Below are 26710 nucleotides of genomic sequence, written 5' to 3' on the forward strand. Positions count from 1 at the left end.
CCCAGCCTGGGAGGGGATCAGGGGTAGGAATGAGCCTCACATAGCGTGTGGAGGGATGTGAATGTGTGACTGGGGTTGAACTTTCTTTGTGCAGCAGCTCCACCCTGACTGTAGTAATGTGAAGTGTATCAAACAGCTTCTCTGTCCTCCTCCAGTGCTCTGACCTGCAGTGCTCCTGTCCTTAGGTGGCCATGCGGACCCCAGGCTGGGCAGGGTGCTGGGGGGCACTAGGGTGCCAGCAGGTTGAATGCACTGGGGAGCTCTGGGGTTTGGAAGGGGTCCGGCCACTTCTTTACTTTGCTTTTCTTCAGTGCCACCTCTTGGAGCAGGTTCATGGGAAAGATCAGCAGTAGGAAAGCAACTGGCTTTGGGAAAGGCTTGGAAGGATTAACTGATCATCAGAGCCTCGTACTCAGACTTCCAGGGAGCAATTTCCCAAGAACAGTGGGAGCAGCCCTTGGTTTTCCCACGCATAGGGTCCAGGTATTTCTTTTCAGCTGGGTTGGGATTAGGAGTGAGGTGGTGGAAGCCCATGTGTGTGGCGGGGGCCAAGATTGCCATCGGAATCTATTCTTAGAAACAGAAGTGAAGCACAATAGAGAGTTCACTATAGTTTAAACTCTAGCCCAGAAGTGAAACTGAGAGGCAGGAATACAAAGCTCTTGGAGAAAAAGACATATTTAGAGGATTGAACTCTTTCTAGTAATGTTATAAAAGAGCTTATGCAGTTCTGCTCCTAATTAGGCAGTATTTATCCTTCTGGCAGGAAGAGTGCAGAGGGGAGGGAGGCGCAATGAAAAATGTAATCAGAAAGTCTGCTGTAGTAGGAGCCTGAAAGCTCTGGGGACTTGATCCTTCCTCAAACTGAAGCAAACAAAAACCCTAACGAGAACCTGATCGACTCTTTAGTCAACAGGGTTGCTTTAAAGAGTAAAGAAGAGGTAAGGACAGAGCAGGGTTAACTTTAACCACTCTTTTGTTGCTGTTGTGTTACATAAAAGGCCCAAAGGTATTGCTCTAGGGGCAGAAGCTCCTGGTAGGTGTCCATGAGGAAAGGAGCTGGCGGGGGGGGGGGGGGTCTGTGAACCTCTCTCTGGGTATGAACTCTGCAGCCAGGAGAATTCCTGAGCCCTGGCAGGGCAGGACCTGCCCTCTCTGTGCTGGGTGTATGGCACCACAGCTCGGGTCAATGTCCTCCACAGCTATGAAGTGTGTTCGTCATGGGAACAGGACTGCCTTGTGTTCATCTCTCGTCCCTTCTGATAATGTCTTTAGAGACTGGTGAAGAGTCAAAAACGAAGCTGCTTGTCTTATACAGACAACTATAAAGTGTTGGTTGGGGCTGATCAGAGATAAACACCAAGAGCTCCCAGGGTTAGTTGCTTCATCTCGCTGCCTTCAGGGGGCAGCGCTCCCTGGAACTGCCAGGAAGCGGCTCCTCGCCTGCCTGTCGCAGCAGGCACAACGAGGATGCGTTTTCCCTGTCTCTGATGCTTCTCCATCCAGTTGCACCATCGGCTGTCTTGCTGCTGGAATTGTTGCCAACAGAAGGCATGTGCCCTCGGAGAGGAGTCTTTGTGCTGAGACCCAAGAGGGAGCAGTTTTATTCGCTCTCCTCCAGCTGATGCAGGGAACAGAGAGCTGCTGTAATATCAGACCATTGGTCTTGTGTCATCTCTAGCAGTGCCAGATGCTTCACAGGAAGAGGTGGAAGGTGAATTAATTTGTTTTCTGTAACAACGATGAACAAAAAGGTTATTTCCATATTTCCTTTGCAGAGGTCTGTTGGTACATTCTTTCAGATCAGAAATACACACTTGCCATCGGCTATAGGCGGGAGGGAGACCAGCGCTACATTATTTCCAGCAGGATCCCACTGATAATGAATCTTGTATCTGCCTCATTCCTTCCATTCCTGCCCCTCAGCGCTGCCAGCAGCGTGCTGTGGTTTATCCCACACCTTTCACTTCTGCTGTGGCCAGGAGATAAGTGATACAGAGGTGCTGAAGCACGTGTGACTATCAGACCAGTATTCAGGGAGCTCAGACCGGATGGCAGCTGTGAGCTGTGCTTTCCTTGATGTATTTGGAGACGCCACGTGAGAAAGTGCTTTGAGGGGAGTTAGTGACTGTGGATTATGAGCATAAAACGTCTTGGGCCCTAATTTCTACGATGCTGATGCTCTCATTTGAAGATGTGAATGCCTGGGACCTTTGAAAGCAAATTGTTTGTGTTTTCAGGCTGAGAAGGAAGTGTTTTGGAGTTCAAGGCTTTATAAAGACCTCTATTACTGCTCTTTGATGTGGTTTCATCCTGATATTTTGGGGTAGGGAGGAAGACTGGAGGTGGAACCACCATTTGGCTCTGACTTCACACCATCTTGCATTTAGTGTGAAAGTTCCTACGAGGTCAGTGAAACCCCTCCATTCTTCAGGCAAGGAAAAAACTGAGAGCAAGACCAGAAAGCCTGGTGTACCCAGTGCTTTGCCAAGCCATGACAGTGGTAAAATATCAATCACCTTCTCATTAGCAATACAGGGTTGTGCAAGTACCCCCTGAAGGCTGACTGTGTGGGGCAGGAGGCTCTTGCAGCTGGACCGTCGGGATTTTGATTAAATCTTCTCACAGTCTGTTTTCTAACAGTTTTCCCTCCCCTCTCCAGTCTCTCTTTGTGTGTGTGTGTGAGGGGTTGTGTTTTGTTTCTCAGTTATGTGGTAGAATAACATTTGGACCAAGTTTCTTACCAGTCACTGCAGCCCGTGAAATGCTTGTGTTCGCCTGCTCCAGCCCAGCGCCAGCCTGCGCAGCTCCCGGTGCCCCCTGGATGGTGCTCAGGGAATGTGCTTTTGCACAACCCGCTCACCCGCTGCTCTCTGTCTGCTCCAGCCCTCCTCAGGCTGCAGGAGCAAGCAGGGACCTCTCTGTGCCTCCGCTGGCAGGGACAAGCAGAGCGTTTAAGGACAGGCTCCGCTGCAACTGGAGGCGACTTGGCTTTAGAGGGATGTGAGTGTGGTTGTCCCCATTAAACAGCTTTGCAAATAGCCTGTGGTTTCTTCACCTGTCTATGCTGGTGGCTGGAGTTGCTTTTCTGAGACCATGCTTGTGGCAGTGGGATGTGGCTTCTCCAGTCACCACTTCAAACAGCCGAGTGGCTGTGGCTGTAGCGGCTCTTGCGTGTCCTTCCCTTGGGTTCGGGAGAGCCTTTACAACCTGTGTTTTATATAACCTATGTTTATAAAGGTTTGTCTTCTGCAGAGCTTCCTTTCATCTTCTAGTTTGTCTACGTGCTTTACCCAGGAGCTTTCCAACAATAAAAGGTAGTTTAGCACTTCTCCTCCTCCTCAGGCAGCCCTACAGCCTTGATGTGAGTTGCCCAAGGGCTCCGCTAGGAGTGGTGTCCAAACAGAGCCGTGGGACTTGCACAACCCTTCACCTGTCCGAAAGCAGTGGGGCAAAGAGGATGAGGGCATTGCTTAGCATTCAGAGCAAAACTCACCCTGGAAGGTAAAATCTCTGTTCTCTTGAGATTGAACTCGTGCCACAGGGGAAGTCATTTCATGCTAGGTTTTGTTTCTTGTGGGCAGAAAACTAAATCTTTCATGGGAAATAGCACCAAGTCTTTGCAGAATATTGATCCCATAGTGAATGGGGGAAAACTGAGTTCAGGATGACGTGTTTTTCTTCTCTAGGTCAGGGACCCCCCATTATACACTCAAAGTGCAAACACAGCATTGCCTCCAAGCTATGCACCCCACAAGTGTTGCTTAACCCGGTTCTTCCTGCTCATCTCCTAAGGTGGGTATGGAGGAGCTGAGAGCATGGATGGAGGTGGGAAAGAAGTGAGGAGGGAGAGAGGAAGAAAGGGGCTGCCTGGGGATTTGGGCTGCTGGGGCAGAGGGGAACTTGGAGGAGATGGAGATTGAAACCAGGGCAAGAACCGCAGCACTTGGATGGTCAGGAGCTGAGGTTTGAGGGGAGGTTGCTGGTTTTCCACTATGATCATGCTTCAGTGAAAGCCTTAATGGTTTTAGACTGATTTTCTCTACCTCCCTGCCCACATCTTCTCACTGCTGCCTCTCCTACCTGTTCCCTCTCCAGCTTGTTCTCAGCACAGCATCCCTGTGCTCCTCTCAAGGACCCTGTCATGCCATTCCTGCCCACGTGCTCATCTCACTGGTTGCTCTTCATTTTACTGATGCTCTCTTTGTTGCCAAAGAGTTGCTAAACTCTTTGCAGTTTAGCTGGCAGTGGTAGTAAAGAACATACAGCACTTGCTGTTGCGTGCACAGACTGTTACTTTGCAAATGCCTCTCGGTTACAGCTCAACCTCTTTGAACTCTTCTAACCAGTGTTTATTCTTCAGGATTAGACCCTTTGCTGCAGATCGTTTTGGAGACTGATCTCTGACTTTAATAGTAACTTTCTCAGTCGTCCGCTCTTTCCAGCAGAGAGACGCCAATTGAGGGAATTTCTCTACAAACTGTTTTGATTGAGTTCCTTGCAAGTTACTTGCACTTTTTAATGCTGCAGAAAGACCAGACCCAGTTGCCACCTCTCAGTAACCTGGAGAGTCTATAACCTGTCCAAGAGATCCCAGACTGGTTTGAGTTGAAGGGACCTTAAAGCTCACCCAGTTCCAACCCCCTGCCACGGGGAGTGACACCTTCCACTAGAGCAGGTTGCTCCAAGCCCCTGTGTCCAACCTGGCCTTGAACACTGCCAGGGATGGGGCAGCCACAGCTTCTCTGGGCACCCTGTGCCAGTGTCTTACCACCCTCTTGACCCACTGAAGCTGCTGCCTGTGGTTCCCACTGGTATGGGGATGTGCATCGGGTGCTCTTGGTGCTCTGGGCAGGTTGATGATCCTTCCAGGAAGATTATATTGATGGCTTATACTAAAAATAGACTCTTTTCCTCTTCTTCCACAGTGCCCTGCACATGGGGGTGCCCTCTGCCTCCCTAAGGGTGACCAACAGCTATGTCCAGGGGACCTCAAATATCCCCCTGCTCACCAAAACCACGGGTCAGTGCCTGGATGAGACCGTCGAGCGGTTTCCTGACCGTGAGGCTCTGGTCTTCTGCCGGGATGGGGTTCGGAAGACATTTGCTCAGCTCAAAGAGGAGGTGAGTGCCTGGTTCACGCCTCAGAGGGCCTGGGTGTGCGTATGATGGCAGCAGCAGGTGTGATGGAGACATGGAAAGTGGTTTCATCACTCAGCTCACGCGTGCGGTACGTGGATCTTTTAACAGCACCTCCTCAGCACGCACCCCAGTGCGTCCTTTGCCCTCCTTGGCATTTTGCGAGCAGGGAGAAGGCAGCTTATGTAAAATGCTCACTGACTATCCCAGAATGAACTTTCATGCTTAAAGATTATCACCCCTATCTGATGTGTATGGGCTGAGTCACGGTGGTTTTCTCCTGTGGAGCAGGCTCCAGCTCTTGTATTAGTCATTGCTCTGACTGTCAGAGGTTCTGAGCGTGTTGCGGTTTCTAATCTGAGCACAAAGGCAACTGGGCAAAGTCAAGGATTTGATTTCAATATCATACACAAAACCACGTGTGGCTGTATCTATGTATGTGTGCATATTGCATACAACTGCATGTTCATAAATATTCTGAATGGAGGGGCAATATTTCAAGGCTAATTGCCTGCAAAGTTTCTATTAAATGGATGATATTATCTTGGATAGGAAAAGTTGTTGGGGTTAATATAGTTTTAGTGGTGTTTTGGTTACATCCATTCAGATAAACAAGATTAGCTATGTAATTTTAAAAACTAGGCTGTAATTCAGCACTAAATCAGAGAATAACTACTCCTCACATTCACATCCCCTACAAAATAGACTTCATAAATTCATTTGAGAACATACCAAAGCTACCAAAACCTTTCCTGAATACCTCAGAATATTTATACATACATCTGCACACCTGAAACACATCATCTTGCAGTAGTTATGCTAATATAGTGGCTGGATGAGGAGTTAATGAGGATAGAAAGCCCAAACTGGCCAAAAATCACTTGATGCACTTTTCCTCACCCGAGTCCTTCTAGAAGCAAGTGATGTGCAGGAGTGGAGGCAGATCCAACAGCATAGATGGGTAAAGCTTAGTCCTAAGCTGACTTGATGAGGAGCTAGACACTAAATAGTCTTTGGACAAGGATTAATTTGCAACTATTGGTACATAATTACCTATTTGGATTTCTTTTCTGCTTTGTTGTATTGTTCCACACTTGTTTTTCTGTTTTCCATCAACCTGCTAAGCAGGACTGTGACCCTGAAGATGTGGCTGCTGCTGCAGCAGCAGGCTGACACACTCTGCAGCAGAGGTATATTCTGTCTGATTTCAGTTGCAAAGATGACACTTTTCCCCCAGAAAGCAGAGTCTGGGGATGAGTATCCCCCCACTGCATCCTGTGGGTGGTGCTCAGGTTCTTGCCTCGTGTTTTACAGGTGGACCAAGCAGCAGCTGGGCTTCTGGCTCTTGGCCTGAAGAAGGGAGACCGGCTTGGGATGTGGGGTCCCAATAAGTACGAGTGGGTTCTCATGCAGTTTGCGACTGCCCAGGCAGGAATCATCCTGGTAAGGAGTGATGCTGTGTCTGGGTTTTTAGCAGCCTGTTGGGCAAGGAAATGGAGTTAAAGATGCAATAGGAGATACTGGAGAATAAAGTTTGTTGTCTTTTTTTTGCCATGCTCTTACCCAGCATGTTGTCTACAACTGAATCAGTATTTAAACAGGATCTGTGCATCTTTACCCTCCGCTATGTAGAAAAGCAGACTTCAGAGGAAGGAGCAGCAAGAAATGGATTGCTGTGAACTAGCTTGCAGCAGCTAATGATAGAAAGAGATGTACTTTTGCCTATGGGAACATTTTTATGTAGCACGCTGCTGTCCTAAACAGCTACCAGCTATTTAGATTCCTTCTAAATGGGGCCTATATTGCTTCATGGTGTAAAAGCTCACTTAAAAATCTGTTCCAAACTGCATAACCCCAAAAGCCAATTTTCATCTGATAGTATGACCTGGAACATTCACCAAAATGCACTTGATTTAGACAATGCACCATAGTAAGGACTGCACCCTACCTTCTGATCCATTTTACTTCATTGTGGTTCATCCCAGTGTTTGCTAAGACGCAAGAACAGTGTGACTCAGTATGAACCTGATGGGCAACGCAACTCCAGTGGCTCATACTGCTTCTGTGAAGCGCTGAACATGTTAAAGCTGATATTTTCTTGGTTGTCTATCAAGAAACCCAACTTGTACTTGAGTTTTGAGTGTTCAGTTTAGTCGATTGGACGTCTGCCTGTGAGACAGGAGGTTTAGCTTCTGTTCCTGAAACTGTTCTGGTTCTGTGACCTCACATAAACCTCTCTTTTCATTTTCTTTCATGCAAACACAGGATTAAGCCAGTTTCTCTGGTGAATGTGAAATCCCTGTGGTGGCGAGCTCTTAGTTCTGCGTGTTGGAAGAGAGGCTTTGAGTGTGGCTTGTCCCTGAGAGAACCCTTCTGTCAGAATATGTGTTAGAGGAGATGGTTTTCAAGGCAAAGGTAACTGATCAATCTTCTTTCTCCCTCTTCAGGTATCTGTGAATCCAGCCTACCAGGCCCTTGAGCTGGAGTTTGTCATCAGTAAGGTTGGTGTGGCACTTGCTGGTAATACTAACTGGTTTGTTGTGAGAACTCACATAAGAAGCTGTCTGTTAAAGGGGATAGTGGGGACACAGCACATATGAGCTTCTGCTTGGGACCTGGGTATATCAGGGGGAGCTGGCTGGAGAGGAGGGTTGTGGTGGCCGTGTAGAGGGAACACACCATGCAGTGACCAAGGGGAGGAAGCTGCAGTTTAGTGGTCACACAGTGGTCACTTGCTGTTCCCCGTAACTGGTGCATTGTCTGTGTGGTGGAGACTTCTGCATCCTTCTCATCCCCCTCTCTCTCTGCTAACAACCATCTACTGCCAATATCACATCAATAACAGCCCTACCTGCCAGCAATCATTTGCTAGGAAATGAGGAAAACAAGATTAAATATGTGACCCAGAGACTACTCAAGAAGCTGGCAGCTAGGACAGCAGAGAGTGTGCAGTAACAGAGCATGGCTGCAATCTCTGGAGGCAACATCTGTCCTAAATCAGTTCCAACTTTTCCATACTCACATTCCAGCCTGCCCAGGAGGGACAGCATTGTGTGTCCACCCTGCCCAGCTTGGTGCCATCCTGTCTGCCTCCTGCTCAGGGCAAACATCACCATCTGGGACTTTAACCTTGGAAGGAGGAAGGCTCAGAGAGGATAAGCTGACTTGGTAGCTTGATTTCTCCTTCCCAGATTTGTCCTAGGCCTTAGGTTTAACCTGGTTTAAGTCCTAGATATTGCCACTGCTTGACATCTTTCTGTTGTCTGATCCCTGCTGTCTCAGCTACCCTTACATACCTACCTGGGTTTCAGTTGGCAACATGCAGAGCATCAATCAGTTTAAACTGTTCTGGCTTCTTAGGTCCAGTAATGAGGAAATTGGGTTATTAAACAGTTGATGGCTAAAAATTAATCCCAGGATTAATTAAGCTAACTTGCTCATCTGTAGTTTGTTCAGCTTTAAATCAAAGGCTGATATTAGAAGAGAGTGAATGACTTCTGGGTCTTCCCAGCGCTATCCAAGCTTTTGCTTAGCCTAGAAAGTAGACAATTTCTGGCAACGAAGGGAGACTTTTGCATCAGTAACTCTAACTGGTTGCTGGGCTGCAGTGTGAGTTGCCATTTCTCCTTCATTTAATCCTTTTACAATGGTCTCAGTCCTGTTTTGGTGCATTAGAATTGAACACCTGGTGTGTCTCACCAGCTGGAAATGTGCATGGCAGTGCTTTCCTTTTTCCCCAAGGACACCTGCCTTCTGTTTTCCTTTCCATCTCTCTGTGTCAGAGTCTGCTTTGATTTCCTCCTCTAGTTGAGGAGGAGATGGGGTAAGGAGGGATATTGATGGGGTCAGAGCAGAAATGTGTTTCAGCTCCACTGGGGATTATTCCTGCCTCGCCCTTCCAGGTTTGCTAATGTTCCTAGCTTTTCCACGTACCTTTGGCACTGGGATCTCTGGTGTCCCTCCCCCCCTAATCATTTGTATTTGTTTATTTGCACAACAAAACCCCTGAAGACTTTAGGGCTTTTCCTCCTGTCAGCATTTGCTCCATCACGTTCCTTCCCTTTCGTATACACAGAAATACACACTGAATAAGCTATTCCTGCTGTATTTCCATGGTTTGTAAAAGCAAACTGATGGCAGGATTCATACAACAGGTCCTTTGAAGATGGGTGCCAGCATTCAGGTTGACACCAAGTGGGAGAAGCCCAACCGGTGACCCTTATCTCATATAGCATCTGCCCTGCAAGCTCCTCTCCTCATGTAGCAACTGTTTTGCAAAGCTACTTCAACCAGAATAGTAGTTTGAAGGAACTAATAGTAACATCCCAGAACAGCCCCAGTCCCCTGGACAGCCTGTTCCTGAAAATAGAGCAAATGTTTGTCTTCCCTTCTGACACACCCTAGAGGATGCTTACAAATAATTTATTGCCAGAGCCTTGGTCTCCTTATTTCATGGACCTTGGGAAAATAATGAAACCAGCTGAGTAAATAATTTATGTGAAGGGTTTATTTGACAAGAATGCATTTATTTGGAAGATGAAAGAGGGTTTTCAAATCTGGGTCAGATTCAGCAAATCTCTGCTGGAAAAGAAATAGGAATTCTTGGAGTAATTAAAGTGCTTTGACTTAAGGTTGTGTAGAAGTAAAGGTTTGAAAGCAAAATGTTTAAGTAAGTTTTCAAAATAGCTGATTAATAATTATATAGTTATAAAATTATAAAAAAACAAGTAATAATTTTAAAAAGAGGTGCAAAAGGAACATCTTCAAAACCCCCCACCAAAACCTTGGCTTGACCTGAGAGGTGGTCTTTAGGTTTCCTTGTTTTCCCAAAGTTCCTCAAAATTCCTCATTTCAGATCAACTCAAATGATTGTTTTCTTTCCATATTTTGGGACTGGGCTTTTTGTTAGTGGTGAGACTCCTAATGTGAAAACTCGTGGTGTTTGCCTTGTGCTTGCAATGAGGAGTGGTGGTTCTGGGAGAAGAGGGAACCTCAGGCTGCAGCTCTGCTCTCCTACGTGGATGCCTGGGGTGCAATAACAGCACCCTGCCCTGTACTTGGGGGGTGTTACGGATGCATGGCTTGCATTTGCTCTTGCTGAACCTGCCTGGGAGAGGGTTGGAACTAGATGATCCTTAGGTCCTTTCCAACCCTAACTATGCTATGGCCCCAGCGCCGGGAGCACGGCTGTTTCAGCCTCACTGTGCAAAGGGCCATGTCATGTTTTCCAATAAATCTTTAAGCCACTGCATGCAATGGATCTTACTAAGACTTTAAAATCTCTGGGTTTAGCTTGGAGATTGCTGATTCTATCATGTGCTTACAGAAACAAGTGATGGAGAAAATCCCAGTGTGGTGTAATAGCTAACACTTGCTGTGTGGGGTGACAGGGCTGTGCACATTCCTGTGTCAGAGGCCACTGCTCTTTATCAAGGCCCGAACATCAACCCAGTGTGACCTCTCATGAGTTTCTGTCTCCCTTCACAGGTTGGCTGTAAGGCACTGGTGTTTCCCACTCAATTTAAAACGCAGAAATACTATGATATCCTGAAGCAGTCATGTCCCGAATTAGAAACATCCAGCCCAGGGGGAATAAAGAGCAAAAGGTGAGTTAAGGTTAATTTGTTAATGGTGTCTTTGCACTGATCTCACAGCTGGTCCTGCCTTGTGTCCTCTCAGCTGCACAACACAGGCTTGGGTGGAAGAAAGACCTCATGTGAAGACAAGTTAGGTCCTCCTGGAGGCTTGCCTTGGCCAGTGTGTGTCTATCTGCGCAGTCTTCTCTTTGCTCTGTTATTGTTGTTGGTATTTTTCTTCCTGTCAGGCTCCCCAACTTAAACATTGTCATCACGTTGGACTCCAAGCTGCCTGGCACCTTCCACATGGATGAGGTGATGCAGGCAGGGGACAGCAGCCATATGAAGCAGTTAAGAGCTGTGCAGCAGACCCTCTCCTGCAATGACCCCATCAACATCCAGTTCACTTCAGTAGGTGCTCCTGCCTGCTCCATGCCTTGGTTGGGGGACACAGGGAAAGATGTGTGGGATGCTGAGCATCCCACTCCTTTTCCTTCTGCCCTCTGAGATCAAGCCCTGGTTCTATCTTCACGAAGAAAGTGTTCTGACATTTACCCTTAGTTCTTCCATTCTTGCTGCTCAGCCCTTTGTCAGGGGTTGATGTAGATGAGAGGGTGTCATGGGAGCTTTGTCCAGTTGAAGTTGGACTATTTGTGTGTGTGTGTGTGGTTTGGGATTCAGATGCTGTTAAAGGGGAAAATAAGTCTCCCAGGTCTGAATGGGGAATGAAAAGTGAGATCACCTCAAAACACACGTAGCTCATGCTTGGAAAAGGTGGCATCACTGCATAACGCCCTGTGTCTTTCAGGGGACCACGGGAAGCCCCAAAGGAGCCACCCTCTCCCACAGGAACATTGTGAATAACGCCCATCTGATTGGGCTGAGGCTGGGATTCACAGAGCAGGTGGGTCTTGGTGGGAACACACTTTGGGGTGGTCTCCGTGGCCACAGACACACCACAGTGTGGAGAGCATTGGTGCTTGCTCAGCAGAGGTGCAGGATGTTTTGCTGCGAGTCACATTGAGGAATATTCATCCATAACATTTGTCAGTTCAATGGAGTTTCATTGATTTTTTTCAGTTTAATTTCATGTGAAGTTTTTTTTGGGGTGGGGAAAAAGATGCCTTTTTTTGGGGGGAAAACATGAAATTAACCACTTTTCATCTTGGTGAATGCTTATTTCAGATAATTGCAACACTCTGGATGTTAGCTTTGAATTCTGTTGAATAAGGTTTTAATCTGCATTATATGACTTCATTTCATGTCATGTACACATGAAACTCCTATGAGACTCGTAAGGGTCTCATAACTCTTATCTTGCTATTCATAGTTTAGTTTTAATACTGTTAAAGGCAAATATTTTCATTTGAAGTTCTGAATTAGTTATTTCTAACACAGCAGCTTTGGTACAGAAAAATGTTGGGTTGTTTCAACCAGTCTTCAGAGCCTTTGGTGCTTCTAAAAACAAAATTAACAGCATGTGCCAAATCCTGCACACTTCATGCTTGTCCTAGCACTTCTGGCGTACTTCTTCTGGCGTAGCACAAAGTAATGTGTAAGCAATACCAGGCCAAAAAGTCCAGCAAAGACAAGGCATTGCAAAATGACAGCATGGAATTTTGACATTGAAAACTTCCAAACCGAATTTTATTAAAGGCAGGAATGATCAGCCTCGTGTTTCCAGCTAATGGAAACACAGATGAATATTGGATTTCCAGCACGTTTTCAGTGTATCACGGATCATTGCTCTTCAGCAGTGGGATGGGCTGGTCATGGGCTGGGAGATCTCCTCTCCTCACTGTTGTCTTTGGCTTGATCCCAGGACTACCGCATTGCCCTGCCCTCACCCCTCTACCACTGCCTGTCGTCGGTAGGAGGCTGCATGGTGATGGCTCTGCACGGGTCCTCCTGCATCTTCTCATCACCGAGCTTCGAGGGGAAGGCTGCGCTGGAGGCAGTGTCTCGAGAGAAGTGAGAGCTTGTGTCTTCCTACAGAGTTTATCACCTGGTGGTGGTGCTTGGTTTGCTATGGCTGGTGTGTCTTCACATCTGGCCACCTGCCCTCCTCCTCTGCTGCTGAGAGTGCTGCATTTCCAGCTGTTCTTCATGTGTAGCTTGTAAAACAAAAGAGCTATCATTGTGTTTGCATGATACACTCATTTATTATATCTATTTTTATGTATGTATATGTGTGTTGATGAACAGTCTCTCTGCTTGCCTGCCCCTGTACTGCTGTTGCAATGGGATGGGATAGGTGCTGAGCTGGAGCTGCCCTGGTTCCAACTTCACCTTTTCTTTCCCCTTCCTCAAGATGCTCCTTTATGCATGGCACACCAACCATGTTCATAGATATGCTCTCCCAGCCGGACTTTGACTCCTACGACCTGTCAAGCCTCCGGGGAGGTAAGTCTTGCAACTCAGATCGAAAAATCCTGAGAAACAGGATATTACTGTTCCTGCTGTTCCTTGCTCAAGGCTGTGTTAAGCTTTGCAAGCAACTGGCTGTTCTGGAAGAGTTTAATTGCACGAGCTTTGTGTTTCACTGTGAATTTGGTGCTGTGTTTCTTTTCCTTGGGGTTTCCTTTAATAGATATGTATTTTTAGGACTCTTCTCTCATCTTAAGGCAGTCTAAGAAAGGACTTCCCGTTTCATCTGCAAGGGAAGGTGTCAGGAATAGCCTGTTTGCTCAGCTCTTGTCTCACCAGCCACCACCGTGTGGCAGCAGATGCTTTAGGCTGGTGCAGTCCCTAGAGCAGAGCTACACTGTGATTTCTCTGACCTAAAGTTTCCTGTCGTCATCTAAATACTGGCGAGGGTGTGATAACGCGTCCTGGAGCTTTCTGTCTTGTCACAGACAGCCTTGAAAACAGCTGAGCTGAAACGGGGAGACCACAAGCCCTTTTGCTGCAATGACAGCACTGAGAGAAGGTGGTGCTGGAGCAGAATGAAATATTTAAGCAGATTACCTAATCATCTCTGCTATGTAGAAAATCATCCTGTCCCATCCCCAGCAAAGCCTATGTATTACACCACTCCTTTGCTCTGCCATCCTAGGACAGACCAAGTGAAGGCATAATCTGCCCTCTCCCAAAAGGGCTGCCTTGTGTGAGGCAGGAGGAAAGGTTTTTGGTTTTATGGTGGTGATGATCGATGGGACTGTTTGCCCTGCTAAAAATCTGTGCCTCTTTCTGCTCTGAATCTTCCCTTTTTGGGAACTACAGCTTGGATGAGGCTTGTGCTATAGAGTTTATTTTCCTAATGAGTGAACTCTGCCAGTGCCAACCCTTCACTCATTCAGGCAAACTGGCCTTGCTGCAGCCTTTGCTTCTAGAATATCTATGACCTCTATCCATAAAAATAGAAAGTATTTTGACAGGAACCAGTGTATCCCAAAGGTCCCACCTGCATTTAAATCTGAAAGTATGGAACCTCTGAGGGACCACTCCAGGGAATAAATAGATGGTTTCCAAGACAGTCATCCTTTCCACTTTCTTGCAGGAGTCATTGCAGGTTCTCCTGTTCCCCCTGAGGTCATGAAGATGGCTGTGACCAAGATGCACATGTCAGAGTTGGTGGTGAGTTGTGGTTGCTGTGACTGGAGCTGCAAGTGGTGATTGTCCTGATGAAAGCCTGAGTTTGGGCATCTCTGCGCTGCAGTGGTACCTGGTGGCGCCGGGCTCAGGTGTGATGGGACCATGGGCGCGAGGCCAGGCTGAGCAGCAAAGGCGTAGAGGGGCTGGGAGGAAGAAGGGGGGTTCTGCCTGGTTGCTGGTAGGGCGTCTGGGGAGGAAGCTTTGTAAGAAGAGAAGACATTGCATTGAGAGTTATAAACTGAGCTCCTGCTGGTGCGTTTCAAAGCTTTCATAAACCCTTCTGTTGTACATGCTGCAAGGATGAATGATCACAGAAGAGGCGTCGTTGGTTTGTATCAGTGTGGGTGGGTACATGTGTTCATCTTGCTGTGGAGCTGTTGGGTTTCTTACACCATCCTGGAGTGCATGCAGATATAAAACCTTGTTGCATACTACGTGTTTGGCTGTGGGGATGGCACCATCCACGCATGCAGTGCCAGCCATTGTGTTGCCAGAAGGGCAGCACATGTTGGACCTCACGAGCTGCTGCTCCATCACATGTCCCTGCACCCTTGGCCTGTGCAAGAGCATCAGCATGTCCTGAATAACAAGGGGTCAGTGCTGCTCCAGGTGACATGTTTCACAGGCAGGTTCTGCCCTCTGCACGTGTGTGAGTGAATGGCTGAGACAAAAAAGGACTTTCTTGTTTAAAGGCAATAACGTGCTGCTTTCAAATGCTGAGAGAGCAGACTGTTGCGATGAGTAAACACACAGGGCTGGGAGTCAGATTTAGGTGTGTTACTGTTGGCAGACCAGGACCACACCAGCACCAGGGTTTTACAGGGATGACTGTGTGCTTTGCCATGGACCAGGGGAGCCCAGGGCATCCATCCTGGAGCCATCTCGGAGGCAGGATTTGATGCTCTTAATGCTGATCTGAAAACACCAGGACAGCTCTGGCGCTGTTGTCAGGCGCTGTCAGGTGGCAGCCACCTATTTTTATAGTAGACTTGAATTTAGCCTCCCAGAATACTTTCAGATATTGCTGCAAGTGCCCAAGACTCATTATGTGCCACGTGTTCCTTTTTTGTAGAGAGAGAAATAATAAAACCCTCCCAGACAGTTGCTCTGCCCATAGGATAAAGAGGATTAAGGCTATATTTGTACCACTGGTCTCGTGTTACTTCTGATCCCCAGCCCTCAGACAGACACAGGGAGACTTGTTGAATTCATCTTTGCAGCAAGAGCTTTATACAGAAGATGTACATAAGAAAATATACAATTTGATTTCTACATAGGAGACAGAGGAGTTTTCATCCCCTTAAAGGTCATTTACACTCAGTTACAGAGGAATAAATATACATATATTTATATAACTCTTTTGGATTAAAAAACACAGTTAGGTTGCAACTGTGGTATTGTAATAGCCGTGACAATAAACCACAGTCATCCTGGTGTCCTGCTAGATCCTCTGGAGTATGGGCAGGGAGAAGAGGAGGGGTGCCCAAGCCAGGCTGCACAGCACACACCTTCTCCTCTAGGACGTACATGCATCTTGGTAGACCCCACAGAGTGGGAGGGAATCCAGTCTTCAGAAGGCTCCACTTTTGGGGTTTCCCAGTGCTGCTTTGCTTAAAGGATTTCTGGCCAACCTAAAGAGATTGCTGCCCTTTGGCATGAAAGGGCAGCTTGGTCTCAAGGCCACCGGTTCTTGGTCATTGCTTCACCTATCCCCCTCAGCCCTGGCCTGCAGGGATCCCCTCCGTGGGAAGGCAGAGGAGTTGCTTTGTATGGGTTCAGACCAATTTTCCTGATCAAGCAGCTGGGGGAAGGATGCTTCAACCTTCCCTCTTGCTTCCACTCCACTGGAAAGGGAGAGACAGCGACCAACTGGTTGATTTTGGGATGTGGGTTATATTGCCTCTGGGAAAGATGACTGTGTTTTACCGGCAGGATCTAGGTTAGCTTTGTCTTAAGTATGGTCATGCATAAGAATGCCTCTTTTAAAATATATAGGTGTCGGAAAAGATTGAAAAGGTGGATTCCATCCTGCGATGAGCAGAGAAGCGGGGATTCGGAGGAGGCTGGAGGTGTTTGGATATATCAGAAATGTTTCCTGATAGGTAGGAGAAGCTTAAAGGAAGGACTCAGAAGTCAGTAGTTTTCTGATGGTTGAAGTGACCGGTCACCAGGACAGGCCATACCGGGACCTGCTAGGGGGGAAAAGAAGAGAGAAGGCCACATACTTAAGGGGATTTTCCAAGCAATCAGTAAACTTGTCTGTTTTTATAGTGAGTGAGTGAAGCCCATACTTGACGTGTTGGGAGTCAAGGAGTCATTGTGAGTTCCCACAGTAGAGGAGATGGGTTAGTCCCATCTCCGACCTCTTCTGCCAACTCACTACATGACTGCTGAGTATCTTACCCAAAACACTGATGGTCAGTGAGTACTTTCTTTGTAAAGGAAGAAACCCAAGAGTGAGGTTTTTTGGGAGCAGTGAATTATTTTGGTGCCCCAGTTTAGACTGTCCAGGACAGGCAGATTTTTAGGAACTGCCAAGCAGCTTTTCATCCGAAACATGGTCAGTGACCCAAGTCATCAGTCATGAAATACAGACCCCCATAGCTGGCATCTGAGAAAGCTGCCTGGCTCTCAAGAGGTACATGGTGAAGTCGGATACTTCATATTCCTTAGAATCATGCTCACCACACTGAGTGGGTTTGTGTGCCTGTATTTTGGCACTGACACCCAAAGGTACCAAGCTTTGTCTTCTGCAAGGCTGAAATAAGTAGTTTCCTATCTCATTAACACTTTAAAACCTGTTTGAAGGAGCTGGATGGAAGGTGCTATAATAAAACCAGGTATTATTATCATGGTTTTCTTACTTTCATCATGGAGAAGTGAACTGGAATTAGGCAGGGAGAAAGAAGGTTAAGAAGGGCCAGACCTGTAAATAAAATATATTTGAGTATTGTGGTTTAGAAAACTGAAGTTTTGCATCCGCAGAGCGGAACTTTATCCGCCCTATATGGAACGACTGGTATTTCCATCTCTAATCCATAAAACCTCTGGCACTGCAAGAGAAATAACCACTTTAGGAAGGCAGCTGGCATCATCCCTGACATTCTGGTCACAAATTTACTTTCTACATCCTGTTATGCATATCCTCGGTGAACTGGGGACCAAATGGCCATAAATGAGTTTCAGGCTTCTGCCTTGTCCTTTCTGTTATGACAGGGCACAGTGACAACCCCGTACAGTGTACAGACAACACTGTACAGTGCAGTGCAGGGTCACTACACTCAACAGATGAGCAAAGGAACTCCCTTTCCCAAGAGCTTACAAACTTCCAGGCTCATCCAAAGTCCTCTGGAATCCGTACAACCTCCAGATGTATTCCTGGGATGGGGAAAAGTAAAATGCTTGGGATGGAGTGATGACAGTTGTGGCTTTTTAGCTACTCTGTGTGCTGAGGTTTTAATACTCTCGATAGCATCCAGTTGTGGAAGGTGTTTGTGTGATAGGTTTTCACAGTTGGTGTTTGGATTGGTAGATGTCAGCAAGCCCTGTCTCTGAATCACCTTCTGGCCCAGAACACTCTATTGAAGGGTATTTGCTGTCTCAAAACTCCTTCTTCTGGGACACTTATTTGCAGGCATCAGCCCTTGTTTTTAAATACCCGAGTGTCTTGGAGGGGAATTTTAGCTGCTGAAAGGCAGGTGCTGGGCTGAAAACTGCTCCTTATGGAAGACATCTATTTTTACATGGGCTGGACAGCCTGGAGCCAGATTTCCCAGCAATGTCCCGCCCTGGATTTCAGAGGATCTTTACTAGGGCAATAGGCTGAGCATCTCCAATCAGTTAGAAAAGTAAAGCACATCTGGTGCCAGCTCAGGGTAAGAGAGGGCTAAACCCACACTTGTTTTGACACTTATTTACATGTTCCACCCTTATGTGCTGCTCTGGGCCTGTCTTTAGCCCCATGTTTGTTTTGCAGGGTTGACTCCATTCCTGACGCTCCAGGCAGATTCTCGTGGAGCCCAATATTGCCAGGAGACGGAGCAACTCTGAGCAGAGATGTCCATGGGTGAATGGATGAGCTGTTTGGAGCCAAACCATAGTGTTATTAAAGTCAGAGACAGAAGTCAGCGATAGAACCCTACCAGTGTTTGGTAGATCTGACTACAAGCAAACCATCTTACGTGTTTAATGACGGCTTCCCTTCTTGGACCTCTTGGTGGGGAGCTTGCAGGCGCGGAGGGCTGGGGTGTCTCTGATGGACTGTCCCCGGTACTGTGCGGGTGTAGAGCAGGTATCCTCAGTGCGGGTGCGATTGCCCTTCAGCCACCTGGGACACGGGGAGGAAGAAGACCGGGAGCTTAGGAGAAGGAAACCACCGTGGATATCTACTACAAGTGGAAAGCAGAGGATGGGGAGCAAGCTGCGGAGGACGGATGCAGCCTTCAGCATCCCCCCTCTCGTGGGAATCCCCAAGGAGAGCCCAGGGAATGCCGTACTTGCGCAGATGTGCGAGCTGGCAGTTGCAGTGCCAGGCGTTGCGGGACAGCGTCAGCGTCTCCAGTTTGTCGAAGGGGAAGTTGCGGGGCAGCTGGGTGAGCCGGTTGTTCTCCACGTGAGCTGTCTTCAGCATGGTCACACCGGCGAACGCGTTGTCTGCAAACTGAAGCACAGGGGTTTCTGGTGAGGAACGTCGAGTTAGGGGTGGGGAATTTGAGTTAGGGATGGGGAATTGGGGAATTCGAGTCAGGGATGGGGAATTCAAGTCAGGGATGGGGAATTCGAGTTAGGGATGGGGAATTCAAGCCTGAGTGCATCTGTTCAAGACTTGGTGGCATAAGCATGGAAAGAGTAGTGGAAGGGTGTCCTGGCTTGCTGGAAGCTTTGGACACCTAACAGAGGTATCAAACTAGTGGGCTTATGGGTGATGGAGTCCCCTGCCTGCAGAGAGTCATGTCCCAAATCCACGTGGGATTGTCTTTGCAGCTACATCCCTAAATACAGTCAAGTCTGGCAGCCTCCTCTATTTTCAAGCCATACTTCTCCGTTCTAAATGAAGACATTTTCTGGGTGTATTCCTTTCCAAGGCTGGAAACCCTCCCAGTGCCTGTTGCCTGTCCTGGAACAGCTGAAGGAGGGAGTGTTTGTGGCGTCTGAAGGGGCTGTAGACTTTGGCAGTGCCCGGGGACTCCGAGTGGAAAGTTACACTTGGCATCTGAGCAGTGCAGAAATAGAGGCAGGTTTCCAGCACCTCAACCTCCTCTGTTTTATCTCATCTCCAGTCAGTTGTTTGCAGGGGATGCTGCAGGATTTGTCTTTTCTCAATTAATGGGAAGGCTTTAAGAGAGAGCCTCCCTTAAAAAAGCTGCCAAAGAGAGGAGAGAGGCTGAGAGACCTGGCTCTGCCTCTCTTCACTGAGGCCTCATCCTGGCTTTTTTACCCCATGGTTACTCAGGCTGGAAACTTTCTTCTTGAAAGCAAACCCTTCAACACAAACTTCCTCGGTGGTGATGCTCTGGAAAGGGAGTCATTGACAAAGCACAAAGCTCCTCTTGGCTGTGACAAAGCATCTCTCCCCCTTCTCAGAGCTGGGGGGAGTGAAGCAGAAAGGGTGAAGAGGAGGCTCACTAGGTCTACCAGAACCCCCCCAGTCAAGGACCTGCTCTCCCATTGCTGACCAGAACCTTGCACTTCAGACAGGACCATCAGGGTGCGTTCAAGCTCTCTAAGCTAAAAAGCCTGACAGGGAAAACCCGCTATTTTAAGCTGTGAACTTTTGTCATCTTCCAAACTAAGCAATGCTGGATGGGATTAGAGCTTAGCTAAGAGGCTCCCAGAGCCCTGTAGCTGTTGGACAATCAGTGGGGCTGGCCTCTGCGGTCCAGCACTGAGCTGACCTCGGTAGGTTTCACTGTGCTGATAGTGGAGCTGCTCAGAGATGCTGGCACGCCGTGCAGCGGGGCGGCAGCCTGGCCACGTTCTGCTTTGGACAGTGCTGTACTGTCTCAGCTGCTCTTTCCTCTCCCAGCCCCGGGAGGAGAGTTCACATCTGCTGGTTACAGCCGCTGCGCTGCCTGCCAGAGCACGCGTTTGTGAAGAAATGGGTTATTTCTTCCCTTGTTTAGATGGAGGATTGATTGCTCCTCTAAGTTATTTGGGAATCAATACACAGAGAAGGGTGTCTGTAAAGCTTGCAGTGCCTGGTTTCATGTTGATGTACGTGGTGGGTCCTGGCCAGTGACTGATGGGGGTCCATGATGCTGGTGGATTGCTTTGGGAGCTCCATGCTGGAGCTGCGGAGTAGCCTGAGGACTCTTCTCGTTCTGCTCAATGCAATATAGGCTGGGATAGCTTTGAGTGGAAGGGTTCTGCATTTAATCAGCTCAAAACTCTTGGAGCCATGTAGGGAACAGCTAAGGACAGTGTTTTTGGGAAGGAGCAAGAGCTGCAGTCAAGATGCCAGCGGCATTTGAAGTATTTGGTGGTGATTTCCTAGGTCGTGAGACCTCTGTGATTAGATGTCTCCTATCAGAGCACAGTTCATGCGTGGGCTGTTTGGATATGAGGCCTTTGAGGATTTGAAGAGAAGGCTCTGAGCTGGGGTGGGAGTTTGTGTTCCTGGCAAAGAATGCAAGCCCTAAAGCTGCAGAAGCCATCCCTGTTAGTGCTGGTCCTGTAAACTGGTGTCTTACTGGGCTGCTGGGGAGGAAAGGAGGCATCTGGCTGCAGGAAAGCCTTTAAAGGTCCTGTCCATAGAGGGTCACTGAACAGAAGAAAGTGTTTTTTGCTGGCTAGCATTGTTAATCCTTGCTTTTTGGCTACTCCAAAACCACTTAATTCCCTGGAGCACCCCAGCATCATGAGTTAGTCTAATGTGTAACTTGGGACTCTTGATGTCTCTACAGCTGATACAGCATTTAAGCTGTGATTTGTGACTTGTGCATGATGAAACTGCATTAAACCTCAGTGTACAGAAGTGCTGTGACAGCATGTCTGAGGTCTGGCCTAGAGAGGTCAGTAGGTTGTTTTCAGTGTTGAATTGCTTATTCCCATCCTGGAGATGTTAGTGCTGACAGTGAACAAGGGCTTAAATACTGACAGTGCTACCAAGCTGCTATAGATAGTGCTCTTCTCCACCTAGGCATGCTGTAATTCCAGTTTTTGAGCATTTTGGGTGCTGTATCCCCTTGAAAACCCTGGTGTGCTCTATTCCTGGTAGCTTTCAGGTAATTTCATCCCTGTGAGTTGCTCTCTGTTGGTAAGAAATTCTCTATTTTACTACGTCTTCCTCCATGTGGTAGGAATTGTTCTGCTGTGAAGCCCTTGCCTGCCTCACCTGGGTTCCCTTTTGTCTTTGGGCTTCTCGGCAAAGCATCATCCCAGGGAGAATTGTTCTGTTCCACCTGCAGCCTCCTCTCTTCCCACCCATGTGGGGTGCACCTAGGACATCAGGCTGCTGCTGTTCTTGCGCTGTGCTTGTTTCTGTTCTGGCATTTCAGGGGTCCTAATGCAAGTGATTGCCTGAGTGTGATGCTCCTGCCTGTTTCTCACAGAAAAAGAAGGGGGTTGTTTTGCATTTGGGATACCTGAACGTCCCTCCTCCTCCTCCTCCCTGCCAGTGGGAACAGGGCCCCTTTGTAAGATGCTGCGTGAGTTCCTTTTGAGACAGCATCAATAAACAAACCTTTCTTTGTAATGTGTAAAGCTGGGAGGCATGGGGGGAGGTGAAGGTCCCTATGCCTACCTGTCTGCAAGGCATGGGTAAGAAACCACTGCTATTCATGGCCCCTCTCCCCTCCCAGCCTACAACAGGTACCCAGGCTGAAGGAAGGAGGCAGAGCAGTTTTGCTCTGCAAGGTGGCAGTGCTCCTCAATCCCTCGAGTAGGAGGCAGACATCCGCCTCTCATCCCACACCTTGTGTCTGGCGTGATGGAAGGTTGTTATTTGCCCTGGAGCATCCCAAATACCTTTCTCAATGTCTGGTGTCACCTTCAGCTTGGGAGGGAATATGCTGCCTTTCCAGGCAGTTTGAACAACACCAGATAATTTGGGTTTGCATAAAATAACAGAAGGGTGGAGTGCTCTCATCCCTCACTTGAGCCATGTCAGGGTGTTGTTGGCTGGGCAATGCCCTGATGTATGCAGAGCCTGCAGACCTGCATCTCCCCTCTCCTCTGCAAGAGAGGGACAGCCACCAGAGCTTTGTGAAGGAGAAGAAAACCAAGCCCCAAGTTTCTTATCCAGAGCAAATGGCAAGAGAAAGGACTCACCTTCTTCAGTTTCATGTTGTCCAGGTGGAGTGTCTGCAGGTATCGCCCAAAGGACTGGAAGGCATTGTCAGGGATGACCTCAATTGGGTTATGAGAAAGCTTCAGCTCCTCCAGCACTCTCAGCTTACTCATTGCATTCACAGGGTAGCTGCTCAGCTGGTTCTTGTCCAGGTGGAGGACAGCGAGGTTTTCTACGTCCTCCAGGGCCCCAGGTAGGAGGTTGGTGAGGGAGTTGTCAGAGAGGTAGAGCCACCGCAGGTCTTTGGCCCCATTAAAGACCCCTGGTTTCAGCTCCTGGATCTTATTGCTGCCTAAGTGCAGGATGAAAAGGTTGACAAGAGGGGAGAGGAGCCCTTTGGGTAGGTCTGGGATCTTGTTCTGGTCCAGGTACAGGTAGGTGAGCTGAGAGAGGTCATCGAAGGCTCCTGGCTTAATGACACTGATCTGGTTGTCAGTGAGATAGAGGTAGACCAGGCTCTTGAGCCCCCGGAAGGCTCCGGTTGAGATCTCCTTGATCCGTGAGCTCTGGAGGTGCAGGGACACCAGCTTCTTCATGTCACGGAAGCCGTTGGTCGGCAGGACGGGGAAGTTGTTCTTCTGCAGGTTGAGAAGCCGCGTTTGCTCGGGCACCTTGGGGATCTTCTTCAGCCCCGCGTTGTCGCAGATGACGTGCTGCAGGTCTCCACCATGGCAGTGGCAGCTCGGGGGACATGCCTGCACGATGCAGGTGAGACATGCCAGTAGGACAGTGAGGAAGAAGCCTGGCCGATACATGGTCATATCTGGAATTAGTGTGGTGGGAAGAGAAACAGGAGAAGGAGGGAGATGGGTGGGAGAGAAGAGAGTAACTGTGTTTGCAGCATGCTGAACACAGCCCTATTTATAATGTTATTAAAAAGCAAAATCCCTTCCCACAAACCGCAGGCAGCAGCCAGTTGGAAGCAACTGGCTTTGGGAACTGACTGTGAGCTTAACCCCTTGGCACCAGGCAGAGGAGTATCCATGGTCCTGCCAGGCCCTGCTGCTGAAGACAATGAGCCAAGGTAGTTTTCCTCCCTGCAACAGGGCGAACAAGCACAGACCTGCTCTGTGGGGAACCCATCTGCTCCCTGCTGAGCTGAGCAGGGCCCGGCCTCATCAGTGGGGGAAACAACGTGTTTTGGTTGAACAGCATAGCAGGGAGCACTGCTGTGCTCCACAGGCACATCATGCTGAAGATCCTGGGATGTATTTATCCTCAGCTGCCTTGGGAAGAAGCATCTTGTGCTTTTATCACAGAGCAAAGTTTCTGGGGGCTCTTGTCTTGCTGATTTCAAAGGAATTTGCCTGAATAGGGATGGGAGCAATATGGGGTCATGCCAAAGGCCAACAGTGCTGTAGCTGCTCTTGCAACGCAAAACTGGTTGAAGCCTTGCAGATCTAGACTGCACCCAGGAGATGGCTAAGAAAGGGAGAGCAAAGATAAGTCTTCATTTCTGCTGTGTCTGTTCCTATGAGCAGCTGAGCGTGACATGTCCATGGTCATGGCCAGGAGACCTGTGTGAGAGGGGGTTTTTCTCAGCATGTGGCATTGTGGGGCAGTGGCTGTTGCCTTCCAACGCAGGATGGGGCAGTGGAAGAGCCTGTGGGGAAGTGGTGACTGAAATGCCAGACAGTGATGCCCTGCTGTGTGTAGGTTTGGTGGGTGACAATGCCTATGGCTCCCAAGATGAAGCTGTGGACAGGGAAAGGTGTGGATATTAGTGGCAGAGCAAGGAAATCACTGCTGGAGCTGGGACTAGAGTCTGCCCTCGCTCCTGTCTCGGGCCAGCAGTGGCAAAGGTGAGTTAACAGCACAAGGGATGTCCCTTGCTCTCCCAATGGAGAAGGCTAAACCAAAGTGGTTAAAAGCCCCAGTGCCTGCTTCTGTGAGTGTGAAGGGAGAGATCCAGGGGTTGTGGGGTGGGGTTTGGAACTAGAACATTTTGAACTGATTTCCAGCCAGTTCCTGGCTGCAGCAAACAGTTGAGAGCCCAGCACATAACTGTGAGCTTGTTGAGAGTTGTGCTCCCGAGGCTGGCTGCAGAGCCCCAGCGGAGCTTTTGCAGACGCGAGACAGGCTCAAGAAAGGGAGGAAATCCAAGGGCTGACTTAGGACACAGACTGGCTTATTCACCGAGATTCCTGGGTTTTTCCATTGTTGCAGTGAGGAATCGGCCAGCACCGCCGAGCATGCTCCAGTGGTGTTATGCAAACTGCCTGCCAGCCCAACCTCTGCTCAGCAGCTGTCAGTATGAACCCTGTTTTCATCGCATGACCAGTCTGGGGGAGAAAAGGGGCTTCTGGGGTGTGGATGTAGGTTCTGGTGAGCCTGTGGTGCAGATGGAATGATGATGTAATGCGGGATCTCAGTGCAAACTGGTCCATGTCTGGCTTCCAGTATTTGCCAGCCCTGCTGTGGAGCAGTCGGGCCTTGCCACTCACCTCAGCACCAAGCTGATGGTGATCAGGTATTGGAACAGGCTGCCCAAGTATTCACAAACCGTGTAGATGAAGCCCTCAGTGCCGTGGGTTAGTGGTGGCCTTGGCAGTGCTGGGGAACGGATGGACTTGATCTTAAAGGTGTTTTCCAACCTGCTTGATTCTGTGATGTTAAGCAGTTCTCCTGCCTCATCTCCAGAGGGATGCTCTGACCATAGGAGCTCCAGGCTCCTGCCAGAGTGGTCTGATCAACTTATACTGTCGTTTCTGTAGGATTTAAAACTCCTTGATGAAAACAGTGGTATCTTTGCTTATGCCTGATTCAGTAGGCACCACAATGGTCATGTGCATGTTTTGATCTCTGGACCAGCTATCTGAGTGTCTTGGTCAGGACCTTTGAGACAGTGAAAGAGGAGGTAGACAGAAGAATCCTCTGTGTTTTCCTTCATTGCCTGTCCAGGCTGATCAGGACTGAGGTGCCCCATAAGCGTGTGCTGCTAATAAAGCTCAGGTAGGGAGCTGGGTGAATGAGAAAATTCACCTCTAAAGCATCATCTTCTATCCACTGATTGATAGTTTTTTATTTTCTTTGAGCAGGTTCAACCACCTTTAGTCTCGTAGTCATTTGATGAACAATTCCTGCAGTTAGGTACCAGCTCTTGCTCTGTGTGACAGCAATTGATGGGTGAGATGTAAAATCCAGCCTGTTCCTGCTGGACACTGAAGCTAGGTAGTGTATCCATGCTCTTTCCTTGAGGGCAGCTGATGGCTGATGCTTGGGTTTCCCATCCCCTTGCAAAAAATAGCAGCAATCAGCTTGCTGCTTCTGCAGCAAGAGTCAGATTGGAGCAAAAAGCTGGTGAGGGCCATAAATACATCCCACCCATGTGTATTTCTGGAACAAGACCCTTTTCAGAGGTTAAGCTGCCCAAACCTCAAACCACCTTCTCTTCTTTCTTGCTCTGGGGATAAATTTCCCTTTTTCCCACCCTTTATCTGTTTGCTGGCTGAGACTGGAGATTCTGGGGGACAGGGACACTGTGTCCCTGCAGAGATGCCTGTGCTATGGCTGTGGACACAAGTAAGACCTGTAGCTTCCTCATGCAGATGCCACGATGCTGGTGCAAGGTGGGAAGCTGTCCCTATGGGCTCCCCACCAGCCCAGTGCCCAGAGAAAGGTTTTTGGTTTTTTTTTTTTGGGGGGGGGGTGTCTTGTCTTGCTGATTTCAAAGGAGCAAGACCTCTGATTGCAACAGAGGTTTAGGTGGATGCTGGGTTATTTTCCGTCCATGGTGGGATGCAGCAGGACAGTGCTACTGGGGGAAAGGTGTCTGCTGCTCAGCTCCCTTTCTCCAGGCACAAATACTGGATAAAGGGAAGTTCTTTCCTCTAATGTTGTTTGACTGCTGTGCCCTGGTGAGCACATTCCTGTGGCGGGAGCTGGTTGGCATCTGCCTTGGCTGGCATCTCACCCTGGGCTCCCGGCTGGTTGTGTTCTGAGCTGGATCTGGTCTTCCCACACCAGGTTCCTCAGCCCTTGAACTACTAGCAAACATCCAGTGACCCTCAAAAGCTCTCCCGGGTCCTGCTCGTGGGTGGCTGGCAGTCTGGAGGTGACAATGGCAGCAGTGTCAGTGTTCCCTCTGCTGCGGTGGGGTAACGCAGGGAGCTGG

At 48.6% G+C, this 26710-nt stretch overlaps 2 protein-coding genes across 3 annotated transcripts in view; one reads left to right on the plus strand and one right to left on the minus strand.

The window, feature by feature from the left end:
• The first annotated feature begins 4971 nt into the window (after positions 1 to 4971).
• Positions 4972 to 26710, plus strand: part of ACSF2 (acyl-CoA synthetase family member 2) — a 30569-nt gene continuing 8830 nt past the window's right edge. The window contains exons 1-9 of the mRNA XM_010019875.1: positions 4972 to 5124; positions 6454 to 6582; positions 7587 to 7640; positions 10627 to 10745; positions 10964 to 11126; positions 11524 to 11619; positions 12538 to 12686; positions 13027 to 13118; positions 14215 to 14291. Of these exons, the coding sequence (XP_010018177.1) occupies positions 6514 to 6582; positions 7587 to 7640; positions 10627 to 10745; positions 10964 to 11126; positions 11524 to 11619; positions 12538 to 12686; positions 13027 to 13118; positions 14215 to 14291 (819 nt within the window). The 5' untranslated portion in view covers positions 4972 to 5124; positions 6454 to 6513. The remainder of the gene's footprint in view (positions 5125 to 6453; positions 6583 to 7586; positions 7641 to 10626; positions 10746 to 10963; positions 11127 to 11523; positions 11620 to 12537; positions 12687 to 13026; positions 13119 to 14214; positions 14292 to 26710) is intronic.
• On the minus strand, positions 16157 to 23399 carry CHAD (chondroadherin). 2 transcript variants are annotated; one of them, XM_010019873.1, is made up of 4 exons: positions 22578 to 23399; positions 18806 to 18969; positions 18491 to 18636; positions 16157 to 16498 (listed from the first exon to the last, which is right to left on the minus strand). In XM_010019873.1, exons 1-3 carry the CDS (start codon positions 23355 to 23357, stop codon positions 18495 to 18497), a joined length of 1086 nt encoding a protein of 361 aa, XP_010018175.1. In that variant the 5' UTR covers positions 23358 to 23399; the 3' UTR covers positions 16157 to 16498; positions 18491 to 18494. The 2 variants fall into 2 exon arrangements, with proteins under 2 accessions (XP_010018175.1, XP_010018176.1); XM_010019874.1 differs by having other exon boundaries at positions 16375 to 16501.

Source organism: Nestor notabilis, unplaced genomic scaffold (assembly GCF_000696875.1).
Source record: "Nestor notabilis isolate BGI_N333 unplaced genomic scaffold, ASM69687v1 scaffold5428, whole genome shotgun sequence".
Taxonomy (NCBI): Eukaryota; Metazoa; Chordata; class Aves; order Psittaciformes; family Psittacidae; genus Nestor; species Nestor notabilis.